The following is a 15,462-nucleotide window of genomic DNA, read 5'->3' on the forward strand; positions in this document are numbered from 1 at the left end:
GTCGACCACTAAACTTGATGATTTTGGACTGAAATGCTTCGAATAGTTGGTGACTCATGTGAAGCATAAATACAGGCATGGGCTGAATGGCCTGTTCCTGTGCTGTAAATACTTTGTAATGTTTTATGTAAGAATTTTATATCCGGGAATCATCGGGTGTAAGGTAGATCCTTCAAGATTATTCAGGGAGTAGTGTTGAAAAAAAAATGCTTCCATATTGGATTTGTGTCCAGCCAATAACTAGTTTAAAAACTCACCACACCCATGGAGGCCAAGGGGTGGTTATTTGGACTGGACATGGGAGGAGACATGGAGGAGGTGGTTTATGCTGGGATCATCAATTGAAAATGCACTGAAGGTGATAGACCCATCTTGGACAATAACAATATATCACACAATTGCTATAGTACATTCGGCTTGTTGTTTTTACGCTGGCTCTTCATAGGAGCAATTACTTCATGCCACTCCCTCACCTTCTCCCCGTAGCCCTGCACATTCTTCCTTTTCAGATAATAATCCAATTCCCTCCTGAATATCTCGATTTGAACCTGTCTCCACCACACTCTCAGGCAGTGCATTCCAGATCCTAACCACTCATTGCATGAAAAAATTTTTCTCCATGTCGCCGTTGCTTCTTCTGTCAATTACCTTAAATTTGTGTCCTCTTGTTCTTGATCCTTCCACCAATGGGAACAGTTTTTCCCAATCTACTTTGTACAGACCCCTCATGATTTTGAATACCTCTATCAAATCTTCTCTCAACCTTCTCGTCTCCGAGACCCAACTTCCTTAATTTACCTACGTAACAGATGTTCCTCATTCATGTGTCCTTTTTGCTCTCTCCAATGCCTCCACATCTTTCCTAAAAGTGTGGTGCCCAGAACTTGATGCAATACTCCAGTTGAGGCTGAACCAGTGTTTTATACACATCTTCCTTGCTTTTATACCTGTGCCCCTATTAATGAAACCTGGGGTGCTGTGTGCTTTATTAACCACACTCTCTCACTCTGTCCTGCCAGCTGCAGTGATTCATGCACATGTACAGCTTCTGCTTTAGAGTTGTACCTTTTATATTGCCTCTCCGCATTCTTCCTACCAAAATGAATCACTTCACACTTCTCTGCATTAGATTTTACCAGCCACATGTCTGCCCGTTCCACCAACTTCTCTCTGTCCTATTGAAGTTCTACACTATCCTCCTTACAGTTCACAATACTTTTGAGTTTCCTATCTTCTGCAAATTTTGAAGTTGTGCCCTGTTTATCAAGGTCTAGGTAATTAATATATTTGAAATACCTTATCAGATTATCAACCGTCAGTCCTATGGACAACATTTAACAATTCTAGACACTGTTTTCTCTAATCAGCAGCTCACACCAGTATAAAACAGAGGATCTGGTTTAGCGTAGAAAGCTAAACCAATACTTGAGGTGATGGCTTCTGCAGTGGTCTAAAGTAGGGGTTAACAAGTGAAAGTTAAGAGTTTAGGAGTTAGAAAGTTTGGAGATCTTTTTGGTCAAAAGGCCAGCTAAGGACTGCCACATGTGCTTCTATAAGACACAGCAACCACTCTATACTATTCTGGATTATAATACAGATCTTTTTATCTTCTAGGGTCAGAACAGATAGTAAGAAGTTTGTTTTGATCGTTGAAGAGCCACCGAGGTTTGAATCTGAAAGCATTGATAATCAGCACCAGAATTCCACTAAAAAGAGTTCAACAAAGGTCCTGATTGGTACACAGGGAGTTGACAGCACAGAGGTAAAGTGTCCCTTAAAGCCAATTAATAGCTGCCTTTCAAAGTCAAGACCAGCTAGTAGCGAGCAGAAAATGTTGAATCAAAAACTCGGCATCAGCAACCCAAGCCTGGACATCAACAGTGTAACAGAAAATGAACTTTCCATGCAGAAACCATTAAAGAATGCTTCCGGCCAAAGATTTTCCTCTAATAAAACAAGCATCATAATTAGGAATCCAAGCATCAAGCAAAAGATTTCAGAATGGGAGGGTAAGAAGGAACCAGTGTCCTCAGCAGATAAAGAAAAATTGGAAAATAAAGAAGCAAAAGAACTTGATAACAAGTCAGACCTGGTGAACTGGGTTGAAGGAAATGTCATTAAAAACACTGAATGTAAACACTCAAAAGTTTGGAATTTAGACAGCAAAGATGCTGGGAAAGAGAATGAATACAAAGTAGATGATGGGAAGGCCAGGACCTTGGAGACTGAAAACAGATTGTCTGGGGGCAAGCAGAATGAGATGATAAAGTCTGATTTGACACAGCAAGTTGGCAGGAAAGCAAAAGAGGTTGCCTGTACTAAATTTGCCACAGCACAGCCCTTGAAAAGAGACAGAACCACTGTGTTGAATCATATCAAAAAGTTGGAAGAAAAGGCGAAGGAAGATTCAGCATCAAGCCAACTCAAGCTGCCTGGCGATTATTATACCCCTCAGAGACTTCAGGAGGCACTGGCAGCCCAGGGGCCATCGACCTCCAAGGAGAAAAAAGATGGCAGCTGTAGCTCTGAGCTCAAGCGCAAGCACATCCAGTCCAATTCTGACTCTGAAGCAAGTGAACCAAGCTTTGGGACTCTAGACAAGGTGAAGGTCTCCTGGGCAAGCTGTAAAATTAGAAATGTGGAGAATATCTACTCAGAACCTGGAATCCTGGACCAGGAGCTTACAGTGAATCCCGTGCCCAAACCTAGGCGAACTTTTGAATATGGGACAGAAAAAATGGCAGGCCTGTGTACATTAAGGAAGAGCGCCCGGCAATTGCCGGACTTACCAGCCATCCCCCCACCTCTGCCATTGTCACCTCCCCCTACAGTCAGTACAGGGGCACTAAATGGGAAACCAAGGACAAACACTAAGGATAACCGGTAAGCAGGCATCTTCTGTCATCAGAAAGGTTAGCCCTGGTAGGATAGTGGAAGCTACCTAAAGCTATGATCTAGAAATCTGTAATATACATGTGAGGACCTAAAAAGAGTCAGGGAGGTAAACTAAAATAATGTGAGCAGAACATTGGAGCCCCTGCAGATAGTGCTGCATAGTGGCAAGCTGAAGTTCCTGCTTCAATTCCTCCATGTATTGCACTCCTGATTTCAGGTGTGCTGCTCTTGAGAAAAGGTTCAGTGAGAGGCCAGGTTCTTTCAGTGTTCCAAGAAGGCAGCTCACCACCACCTTCTCGAGAGCAATTAGGGATGAGCAACCAATGCTGATTTGTCAGCGATGCTCACATCCCACAGAAAAATAAGTTTAAAAAGAGTTGTGTTTTTGTTTAAAAGTCCTACATGATAATAAGTCTGGTAAGTGGATATGTTGCACTTGTATAGTGGGTCGAACTTTTGAGTTGGGCCTAAGCCCTGTTGAGCAGAGAAGAGGGAGTATTACTTTGTATCTAACCCATGATAAACTGAACTGACAATACTTAACAGCACAACATTGAGGGAATTTCATAGAATCATAGAATGATACAGCACAGAAGGAGGTTATTTATCCCATTGTGACTGTGCTGGCTCTTTGGCAAAGCTATCTAACTAGCCCCACTCCTCCTTTCTCTGTAATCCTGCTTTATTTTCCATTCAAGTATTTATCCAATTTCCTTTGGAAAGTTACCACTGAATCTGCTTCCACCACCCTTTCAGTGAGTGCGTTCCAGATCATAACAACTTGCTGTACAAAAAAAACAGTTTCCTCATGTTGCCTCTGGTTCTTTAGCCACCTTAAAATTGCGTGCTCTGGTTACTGATCATATTGCTACTGGAATCAGTTTCTCCTTATTTACTTTATCAAACCCGTAATAATTTTGAACAACTCTAAGAACACGTCTCCCCTTAACTTTCTGTGCTTTAAGGACAACAACTATAGCTTCTTCAAATAACTGAAGTCCTATATCCCTAGTACCCTTCTAACAAATGTATTTTGCTCTCTCCCTATGGCCTTGACATTGTTCTCAAGTTTGATGCCCAGAATTGAGCACAATACTTGAGCTGAGGCCTAACCAGTGTTTTATAAAGGTTTAGCATAACCTCTTCGCTTATTTTACTCTCTGCTTCTGTTTATAAAGCCCATGATTCCATATGCTTTTTAGACAGCCTTCTCAACATGTCCTGCCTTCAGAGATTCTGTACATATATCTCCAGGTCTCTCTGTTTGTTTCTTCACATTGTACCATTTATTTGTATTGCCTCTGCTCATTTTTCCTATCAAAATGTATCACTTCACATTTTTATAAAATCATAGAATTCTCTGTGCTAAATTTAATTTGCCGTGTGGCTGCCCATTTCACCAGTCCATGTTCTCCTGAAATCTGTAACTATCCTTGTCATTGTTTACTACAATTCTGAGTTTTTTTTGTCATTTATAAACTTTGAAATTGAAATTGAGCCTTCTATGTACACAGATCGTTTATACATATCGAAAAGAGTAGTGGTCCTAATGCCAAATCCCAGCGATCATCACTGTATACTCCCCTCCAGTCTGAAAAATGACCATTTGCTGCTACTGTCTGCTTTCTGCTCCTTAGCCAATTTTGCTCCATTATTGCTAATAGACCTTTAGGTTCATGGCTTGAATTTTGGTAACAAATTTATATGTGGTATTTTGCCATATTCCTTTTGAAAGTCCCTATGGAAAACACCAATTGCACTATGCTCATCAACCCTTTCTGTTACTTCATCAATTTCATCCTGTGTCCAACTCATGAGTATTCACCCCTTGCTATATCTAATCCGAGATTGTTTGTTACTACCATTAAATGCCTAAGTTGGAAAGCATTACATCCCTCATTTTGATTGAGCACAAAATTCACCTTTTTTAAAGACAAATAGAGATGGTGAAATGCAAAAAAAGTGTATATAATTAGTAGTTTCAGGGAGTGATGCATTAATCAAAAATGTGAATTAAAGCTGTCATCTGTTTTCATTGACACAGTCGGAAATCCTTTGAGTTTGAAGATGTAAAAGACTTTCAGAGGCTGCAAACTCCCAATTTCTGCAAAAATGGACAAGTGGATTGGTATGCCCAGTCGAAGTTAGCACTGAACTACACTTTATCAGAAGAGAACATATATGAGGATATCCTGGGTAAGACTCAGGAATTGGATACCAAATTCTCTGATATGCAGTCTGTCAGCCTGATTTCTAATATGAGCCTAGACATATTGAATTGATATATAGAAAAAATGGACAAGAAACCTATGAGAGAAAAGACAGTCAAGTCATCAAGATATCAAATCATAATCAGCAATTGATAGGGCAAGTCAGAATCAGAACACTCTGGCGTCAGCAGCCGCAATGTTAAGTTAAGCTTATGATTTAAAATAAAATAATTAATACAATAGGAATGTTCATTTTAGACAGGCAGAATTGGAGATTACTTTCAATTTGAACACCTATTTTGCCTCCAGGTAAGCTTTTAAGATGCAATGGGTTACAAACAGCTTCACACACAGAATGAGCCCACGTTATTTTGAATCAGGGCTTTTCTAGGCATCCAGCACATCCTCCTATTTAAATAATGCTAATTAGGATCCCCTGTTTGTTTTAACTGTTTTCAACAGCTCTGATATTACAGCCATCAATTCTAAATCAGTCAAAGTGTGGACAGCCTAGAAGATGTCATCTCTAGTGATATTTAAAGGCATCGTCAGTTGCTGTCAGATAAATTACTAGTTAGTTCACTTAGACTGCTACTGTGCTGCTTTTGAGTTTTTTGGGCATTTTTGGTGCTGGAATGAACAGTAATTATTTGTGGAAATGAGTTTGGCGATCAGCAGAAGGTTTTTGACATAGGATTCTGGAAAATTTCTGATTGATTTCAATGTGTTTGGAACTTTTAACTGCCATTGCAGCTGGAAGAGTTGGGTGAGAAGGAGGAGCAGGCTAGAACCTAGGGAGCTGTAGCTTCAGAGGGAGGAGGGGAGTTCACAGGAGGTCATACCTCACATGAGCATACAGACCCAGAGCTCTTCCCTGCAGTTCACCAAGGAGCAGTGTGTGCGGAGGTGGTCATAGAGCTCCATCATCTGCTGCAATATCAATTGCAGCCCAGCACAAGGTCACGTTCATCCTTACCTGTAGCTGTCAAAGCCACTGCGGCCCTCATTGTTTATACCTCTGGCCATTTCTGGCTGCAGTAGGTTGCATCTGTAATTTCAGCCAATCAGCTCTATTTACCGCATGATGGGCACTCTTTTCCAATGCTAATGACTTTATATCTTTTGCCGTAGATATGCCACAAAGCTGAACAATGAAATTTATCACTTCTGTCCTCTAAGGTAGGGCTAGGACATGAGCTTGACCTTCAGTGAGCTGCCTCCTGAACCACCCTGTCCTTGTTGCTGCATACTTGTGGGCTGAGAACATCAACCAGTCCTATAAGTCACTATAAATGTGGTAGGGTGTCAGCTTTTCAGTTCGTGCTTGCAAGTGTAAGAGTGACAGGACACCTTAAGTTGTAGATTGTTCCTTCTGCTCCACTGTCTGAGACTTCTTCAGGACTTGGAAGGAGGGAATAGAGAAAACGTTTAATAGCCGGAGGCAATGGTACATTTTGCAAAACAATAGTTCAAGTACACCAGGCTGTAATGTAGATTACTGAGGTGGATAGTTAAGCGATAAGAGGAATGTGTAGTTATAGGGCCAAGCACCTTGTATCATTTTAGAAACATTCATTCTGTGCTGATTTTTATGTAATATTTGGTTTTATTTTAGAATTTATAGTCAAATTGCAAAACGAAAGGCAGCTTGGGGAATACAGAATTTCCACAGCGTCCTCCTGACCAATTGTAATAAGGAAATCTGAAGAAATTACATCTACAACTTTGCTCCAGGTTTCCTATGGATCTTCTCCTGAAATTACGCTGGTGAATCAGGAAAGCTCCTGTGGAAATTAATGCCTTTAGTCATTTGCAACATAGGAATTACTTTGCAATATGAAGAGCTGAGCTGAGCTGGACGATGTAAAACTGCAGTGATATAGCACCAAAACCTTTTTCTTAGACATAATTTGCAAGTGAATAACAATGGCCAGAACTTTGGAAAGTATAAACGTAAGAGCCCAGAGGACAGTAGTTTGAAGGGAAAGAAGGATCAAACTTCTGGAAGAGTTATGAGAAGGGTAAATGATTAATATATTTACTGGTATTATTTCTATTGATATCGCAGACATCCCCAAGGAAAACCCTTATGAAGATATAGAATCTGCCGACAGGCAGGGGAAACGGTGTGTCCAAGTTCGTCCTTCATCAGCTGGGTCCACTCCAAAACCAGGGTCTCCATCAGAAATAAGGCCTGAGACTCCTACAAAGGTAATGGGAATGGGGTAGATTTTCATCTTTACCACATGGGCAGGAATCTGGCAAAGCGAATTGCTCGTTTGTTGTAGAAACTGCCCAATTCCACTACATAGTTGACTTGATAGGTGTTGGGCTTTTGCAGACTGATGGGTCTAGCCTGCTTTTCCTGTGTACCCTGGCAAAGAAGAGTGTTCTGTTGTAACTAAATACTTCATTCAGTAGACCAAAGGACATCATGTGAAAATTGACCAATAAAACGAATCAAGATACATTGACAGTCAAGACTGTTATTTGAATTTTGGCATTTTGCATAGAAATCCAGTACTGTGTAACCAGAGCTAGAGACCCTTTGAGAGTTCAATGTTCATGCTGAATTAGATTGCTTTTATTGGGAGGCTTTAACATTAGAGCTAAGTGAATGTTTAGGACTTCACTCATATTTTGTTGAGCATATCTGGTAAAGGTTTGAATGTGTTAAGATACAGCCTAACTTCTAGAACTGCCTGAACATCATTACTTCAATTCTGTTTTGGCAGGATTTGGTCAGAATGGTCCAATACTGGAACCACTAATTCTAGGCATCATGTATTTCTGCTGTAATGCTGGTTTTTTTTTGTGGGGTAGGGTTTAGATAGGGTTTGGGGATTGTCTCGACTCCCAAAATTATGCTGCTCGAGTCCATCATCTTTTAACCAGAACTATTTATTTACAGCAAGTATTTACACATTTGGACTTCCACACGGGGTAAGAGCTTCTGCTCTCCAAGATCGTGCACTACTCAGTCATGTGATCTGACATCATTATTACATCAGCATCATGTATACTTCTGATGTTAACTCTTTACTCTATAATGGGTCAGTGGTAATCTGGTCAGCTCTGTTCATGCTACTGTATTTGTGAAGGTTACTCTGGAGATCTATTCTGTCTTCACAGCTTCCAGTGAAGACGCCCTCCCTCTTTCGGCATTCCTCAGAGAGGAGGAGTTTCAAATTGTTGGACCTGAGAAAAATCAATAAAGATGGGATAAGCTCACCACCAAAAGCCAGTCCGCCATCCACCCCTAGCAGTCCAGATGACACGTTGAGCCTGGCAGGAGATTCACAATTATTAAAGAGAAGAAAAAAGATTCCTAAGGTATGTTTCTGCTCACAGGAGATGCTTTTTTAATTAATTTGAGGGCCAGGGTTAATAATCACCTGACCTTGCTGCAGTCAGTGAGAAAAAAAATAAAACAAACCATTTGCAGCTCAGCAGAGATTGGGACAGGGTAGCCATCCTTATCAAGGGTGATAGAATACCTTCCAAAAATGCCCACAGCCACTGTGCAACAAGTTGAACTGAGCCCAAATGAAATGTCCTGTAATCTGTTTGAACACAGAGCAGCAATTGATATGCAGCAATATTAATCCCTTAACCTTAGATCATCATTGATTCCTCACTGTTGTCTAATGCAGGTGGTATTGAAAATTAATGCAATCTATGAGGCCAGGAGGGGAAAAAAGAAAGTGAAGAGGATCACTCAGTCTTCTGAAACCAGCACAGGAAGAGGTACTATTTTTGTGTATTTGGTACCAATCTATGGTATAGCATAATGTTACTGAACAGCGTTTATTGTTAACTCATAAGGTGATTAAACCCACAGGTCAGTCAAATGCTGGTGGATGTAGCTTTAGAGCACGAGGAACCATTTTGTGAAGTGGTGACACCTGCAATACACTTTACCTTGAGTCAATGATAGACATTGAGACAACTCACGGATTAGGTGTTGGAATTCCTCCTACATTGGAACCCAGCCGAATTTGGTTTCAAAGAACACTCTCTTGCCGGTCAGGTCTAGAGGAACCACTGTTCAGAAAAGTTATATTTAACCCACTAATGGGGCCAATGAAGCATATTTTGTTATTTTTCTTAATACATGGAACATTACAAAATAAGCAAAAATCACCACCCTTGTATGGTTTACAAATTAAACCTGCTTGTTGATTATACATGGCTTCACCTCGCATAAATGTTTTAATCAGGCCACCTTTTGGAAGATGGGAGAAATACTCAAGATTACAGAATCCAGTTCGTATAACAAAGGGTTTTGTTCTTTTGACTCCCAAATGCTATCAAAGAGTTAGCAAGATATTAAGCAATTAAGGTAAACTCCTGATTGTTCGGGAGGTAGCCTCCGCTGAGGGGAGAAGCTGGTGCTGCTGAAACTAAGAAAATATTTAATCTAGACTTGAAATTTATAACAATCTTGCTAATATTGCCTTAGTTACAAATTAGCAATGTAGCAAAAAACATTCCTTAACAAGACTTATGTCGATTCAGTTACAGATGAAAACAGTGAAACTGACAGCGAGACTGAAGAGAAACTTAAAGGTAAGCAAGTTCCTGTGCAAATTATCTGTTAATCATAATTTATTCTATTAAATATATTTTCAGTCTTCCTGTAAAACCTTTTGCCTGGGAAATGGAGAGAATGTCGAATAACAAATTGGTGACTATAGGGGTACAGTTTCTTTATCTTTGCCCAGGGTGTCAAGATCAGGATAGAAGGGGAAAAGAGGAAATTTTACTAGATCGCTGCCCTTGTTTTGTTGTCCCTACAATTTATAGAACATAGGACTTAGGAACAGATATAGACCATTCGACCCTCCGAGCCTCCTCCGCTGTTTGATAAGATCTCAGCTCCACTTTCCTGTCTGCCCCCATAACCCTTGACTCAAAAATCTAACTCAGCCTTGAATAAATTCAATGACCCAGCCTCCACTGCTTTCTGGGGAAGAGAATTCCACAGTCTAATGACCCTCTGAGAGAAAAAATTCTCCTCACCCCTGTCTTAAAAAGGAGACCTCTTATTTTTGAACTGTCCCCTAGTTCTAGTCTCCTCCACAAGAGAAACCATCCCCCCGATATCCACCCCATCAAGTCCCCTCAAGCTCTTATGTTTCAACAAGATCACCTCTCATTCTTCTAAACTCCAATGGGTAAAGGCCCAACCTGTTCAGCCTTTCTTCATAAGTCCTTCATCCCAGGAATGAGTCAAGTGAACCTTTTCTAAAACTGCTTCTAATGCAATTATATCCTTTTACAAATAGGGAGACCAAAACTGTACAAAGTACTCCAGATGTACTCCAGCCCTTTTCAGCTGCAGTAAAACTTCATTACTGTTATATTCCGTTCCCCTTACAATAAATGCCAACATTCCATATGCCTTCCTAATCACTTGCTGTACCTGCACAATATCATGTGCAGGGGTACAGAGAAAAGGCAGGGCAATGGCACTAGGTCATAATGCTCATTTGGAAAGGTGGTGCAGACACGATGGGCCGAATGGCCTCCTTTTGTGCCATTAAGATTCTGTGAATAACTTTTTGTGATTCATGTACCAGGACACTCAGCTCCCTCTGTATCATCGAGTTCTGCAATCTCTCTCTATTTAAATAGTGTACGGCTTTTCTATTCTCCCTGCTAAAGTAGACAAATTCACATTTTCCCACATTAAACTCCATTTGCCAAATTTTTTCCCAGTCACAACCTATCTGTATCCCTTTGTGGACTCTTTACTGCCTCTTGACAACTTACTTTCCTACCTATCCTGGTGCCATCAGCAAATTTAGCAACCATACATTTGGTTCCCATGTCCAAGTCATTGATATAGATTGTAAATAGTTGAGGCCCCAACACTGATCCCTGTGGCACTCCACTAGTTACAGCTTGCCAACCTGAAAATGACCCATTTATCCCCTACTTTCTGCTTTCTGTTAGCTAACTAATCCTCTATCCATGCTAATATGTTACCCTATATTGTGTAGCAGCCTTTGATGTGGCACCTTATCAAATGCCTTTTGGAAATCCAGGTACACCACATCTACAGGTTCCCCTTTATCCACCTTGCTTGTTACTTCCTCAAAGAACTCTGTTGAATTAGTTAAACACAATTTCCCACTCTCAAAACCATGTTGACTCTGCCTGATCCCATTATGATTTTCTAAGTATCCTGCTATAACCTCCTTAATAATAAATTCTAGCAATTTCTCTATGACAGATGTTAGGCTAACTGGCCTATAGTTTCCTGCTTTCTGTCTCCCTCCTTTCTTGAGTAAAAATGAGATTTGCTGGAAGACATGGAGCTAGGCCGGTAGTAGATACGGACTCTTTGCACCAACGCCAGTGCCTCCTTGTGCTTCAGAATCATTAGCTGAGTGCTGCCTTAGGGAGATGAACAGATTTTTTAAAAAATAAAGATTTTATAAATGCTGTAAAACATGTCCCCTCATTTGACCCTGTCACATGAGCAGGGACATGTTACTAATTAAATTTAAAAATTTTTATTTTATTTTTATTTGCTTTTGGAAACCTCATCCCGCCCGTGGATGAGGTTTCCTAAAAGGTGCAAAGGCTGCTTGGCCTTTTTGCTTGCCTGCCAACCGTAAGGTTGGATGGGCAGTGAAAAATCTCTTTTAATTACCTTTTTAATAGGCCTTTTAATTGATGGTGGGCGCGATGCTGACTCCGGCGCGCGCCCGCCCACTGAAATATTGCATGAGTGCACAATGATATCGGGACGCTTGCCCAATGTCATCGCGCATCATTTTATGCTCAGTCGGGCACGCGCCCGCCGAGCTAAACATTTTGCCCAATGTTTTCTCATGTCACCTCTTGCTCTTTTGCCATTCACTTTAAATCTGTATCCTCTAAACCTTCTGCCACTGGAAACAATTTTTTTTTATTTACACTCTGAACCATTCATGATTTTTAACACCTGTATGAAATCCGCTCTCAGCCTTCTCCACTCTAAGGACATCAACCCAGCTTATCCAGTCTCTACATAACTGAAGTCCCTCATCCCTGATATGATTCTAGTAAATCCCTCTGACATTATCCATGTCTCCAGTTCTTGGTAACTTATCTAGTCTATCCAAATGTACTTGCACACCATTTATTCCCTTAAGTATTCTAAATACCTTATATATATCAACGTTGGTTTTCGAGAGTAAAAAAAAACAGTTCTCTAAGTCTATCTTGGTAACTAAAGATTTTAAACTAGGTATCAGTCTTCTGCTACTGCTGCTTGTAGCTACTCCTACCAGGAGATTTGCTGTCATGGTATGTCATGTTCATCTATCTTGTGACATCCTGACATGTACAGTGTAGCTTGTCTGCAACCGCCCTGTGAAGTAGTTGGATTCAGCTACGCCTAGGTTGACCACTTTTTTTTCTACTGACCTCCACTTTGACCTCTAGAAGAGATCTGTGTAGTTTTTCAGCTCTGATTAAACTGCATAAATACTGACATTTCCTTTTCTGGATGTCACTTTTTAGAGTTTGTTTTGCACTTGCAATTACAAGCACCTCATCATTTGTCTTATGATCTGTACATGGAATTTTAAGCATACACTTTAGCTTTCACATTTCAAAAACCTCTATTTTTGGAGGGGAGTGGATGCAGATCTTTCACTGGCTGACGTTAATGATCTGGCACAAGAAATTCTTATGCTCCTGAGTCTGAACTTGAATCAGCGAACTTCGTTATGCAGCTTCTCGTCAGTTCCAGGGTAGGTGGTGGGTACAGGAATGTCTATTCTCATGAGTTCGTTAAATCTCGGTGACATAAAAATCTGGCCAAGGTTAGTAAACCGAGCAGTCAAACTCCCTCAGCTTTCAGTAGTGGGTTTACACCTGCGACGCTGTAGTTGGGTTTAAACAAGATAATAAGATGCAGTCTTTTAAACATTGACTGATATTTCATTTCAATCACTAAGACTGATTATTAATTAATACATTATTGGACTCAATTAAATTAATTCCCATCTCCTCCCCCACCCATAGCTCACAGCCAACGACTTGTGTTGGTCAAGTCCATGCTGAAACAAAGGGGTCGCTATCGGACTTTGGAGAGAGATCTCATCGAGTTCCAGGAGTGGCAATTATTTGAATTCTTTGTGGTGGTTGCTCTCCATATGAAGAAGGGAACCAGTGTGTACGTTCCCGAGGTTACACAACAGTTCCCCCTGAAGGTAAGAAGATGCTGAACTTTAGAGAAAGGAGAGATCCTTTCTCCCTCTGCTCCAATGGGTTGGGATATTGAACAGTTTACAGCTTTGAAAAAAAATTCCTGGAATTTCTGATGTGATGATAGAAAGTGGGGGAGGGTAGTCACTGACTCAGCACATGCACCATTGAAAAAGGAAGGAAAGTTTGAGGAAGTTTCATTTGTTTCAAGTACTCCCATTGTCTCTTAAAATATATAACTGTAAAAGTATTTACTTAATTTTCTTCTGCAGCAAACATCCATCATTTCTGGCTTCCTTTACTCCCAATGTATTCAAGAGATGGCATTCCTGAATGGTCCTGTTTATTTTAGAGACCTGTAACTTCACTGCAGTTTGGGAGCTGATCTGAAAGTGCCTGACAATACAAAATCAGGTTATCTATTGGGAATGCTGCTTGCTTTGCCAGCACCATTTTATCCCAGAGCCGGGCATCTCTAAGTTGGCTCCCAGGCTGATCAGCAGTTGTGGTTTCCATTAAAATGACAGGCACAGGTGAGACTGATTTGTGTCTGTGACATCACTGGAGTGGTTTTAGAGGCAAGGAAATCCAAAATGGCATGACTAGCTATTTCGTAAAACACTAAAAATACTTCTTATTACATACCTTCAACACAGACACTGATGCACTTTGAACAAGAAGTACTCCCTAGAAACTTAAATGCTGTGTCAAAAATTCCTTACCTCTGAATTCATGCTGTTGGAAAAATGAACATTTATGGCTAGATTTTCTGGTATGTGTTCATTGATCTAATTTCTGACTGATTAGTAATTTTATGGTACTGGAGATGTGATATTGATTTGTGTTTTCCAAAAGCCAATATAATGTTCCCCAGGGTCAGGAAGAGTTAGGAGTGAGGGTGTATTTTATAGTGAGAGATGTAGTGTAAAATATGACACATGATATGGAATGTGAAGCCTGATGAATGCAGTGTACATATGTATTTGAATTATGATATTAAACAGTGTATGTGCATCATGTTGTATAGTGTGAAGGGTCTGAACATAGCATGGTGAGTAATATGATCTTTTTCCCTGTGGTTCAGTTGGACAAACCATTCAAGTTCATGCGAGAAACAGAAGATCAGTTAAAAGTCATCCCACAGTTCTGTTTCCCTGATGCCAGAGACTGGGTTCCCGTTTCTGAATTTGCCAGGTATGTATTTTAACATGTAAAGGCAAGCAGTAACCCTGAAGAAAAGTCATACAGACTTGAAACATTAACCCTTTCTTTCTCTCCACAGATTGAGTCAGACCTGCTGAGTTTTTCCAGCATTTTTTGTTTTTGTATGTATTTTAACAGGTTATGCTCAACCATACCTCTACTCAACTTCTGGACAGGTGGATGGTTGGGGGTGGGGTGTGGTTGAGGCTGATGCCTGATAAAGTTTGAATGTTCATCTGCTTTGAGTTTAATGAATTTCCCCAACTTTTGTAAAGTGATTATTTATTACAAATTTGCATCTGCTTGTTCCTCGTTGACCTGTATAGATCACTTGAACAATGCTTGGTACAAAATAGCATTATGGAGAATTAAATAATGTGGGCTAAATGTATGTGAGATGCACTGGGTATCTTGTGAAGGGGATTGTGTATTATAAACCTGATGGACTGTAGAATTTTACAATATGGATGGAAGTAATTGGATCTTTGTGTTTGTACTTGCGCTGAATAGCACCTTTCATGTCCTCGGAACATCCCAAAGCACTTCATGGCCAATAAAGTACTATTGAAGTGTAGTCACTGTTGTAATGTAGGCAAACAGTGCAACCAAGTTGCACACTGCAAATTCTCAAAAATGGCAATGAGATAAATGACTAGACAATTTGTTTGTGGTGTTGCTTAAAGAATGAATGTTGGAGAACAGCAGAAGAACTCCACTGTGCCTCTTTAAACAGTACCATGTGATCTTTTATATTATTTGAGAGCAGGCAAGGCCTCAGTTTAGCAACTCATCTGAAAGATATCACCCCTGATGGTGCAGCACACCCTCAGTACTACACTGAAGTGTCAGCTTAGATGATGTGCACAAGTGTCTTGAGGATTGCTTGAACCAATAACCTTCTGACTCTCTGAGGCAGATGTGCTGCCACTGGGCTTATTCCTAGCCTATT

General features: G+C 40.4%; 1 protein-coding gene across 2 annotated transcripts in view; it reads left to right on the forward strand.

Annotated features, from left to right (window-relative positions):
- LOC144696659 (DENN domain-containing protein 2A) overlaps positions 1 to 15,462 on the forward strand; it is a 138,310-nt gene that overhangs the window by 90,597 nt on the left and 32,251 nt on the right. For both annotated transcript variants that reach the window (XM_078568216.1, XM_078568215.1), the window contains 8 exons: positions 1,615 to 2,883; positions 4,940 to 5,091; positions 7,174 to 7,316; positions 8,238 to 8,438; positions 8,759 to 8,852; positions 9,624 to 9,674; positions 13,128 to 13,315; positions 14,395 to 14,504. In XM_078568216.1, coding sequence (XP_078424342.1) covers positions 1,615 to 2,883; positions 4,940 to 5,091; positions 7,174 to 7,316; positions 8,238 to 8,438; positions 8,759 to 8,852; positions 9,624 to 9,674; positions 13,128 to 13,315; positions 14,395 to 14,504 — 2,208 coding nt within the window. The remainder of the gene's footprint in view (positions 1 to 1,614; positions 2,884 to 4,939; positions 5,092 to 7,173; positions 7,317 to 8,237; positions 8,439 to 8,758; positions 8,853 to 9,623; positions 9,675 to 13,127; positions 13,316 to 14,394; positions 14,505 to 15,462) is intronic.

The sequence above is a fragment of the Cetorhinus maximus genome, chromosome 22, assembly GCF_964194155.1.
Source record: "Cetorhinus maximus chromosome 22, sCetMax3.hap1.1, whole genome shotgun sequence".
Classification (NCBI taxonomy): domain Eukaryota; kingdom Metazoa; phylum Chordata; class Chondrichthyes; order Lamniformes; family Cetorhinidae; genus Cetorhinus; species Cetorhinus maximus.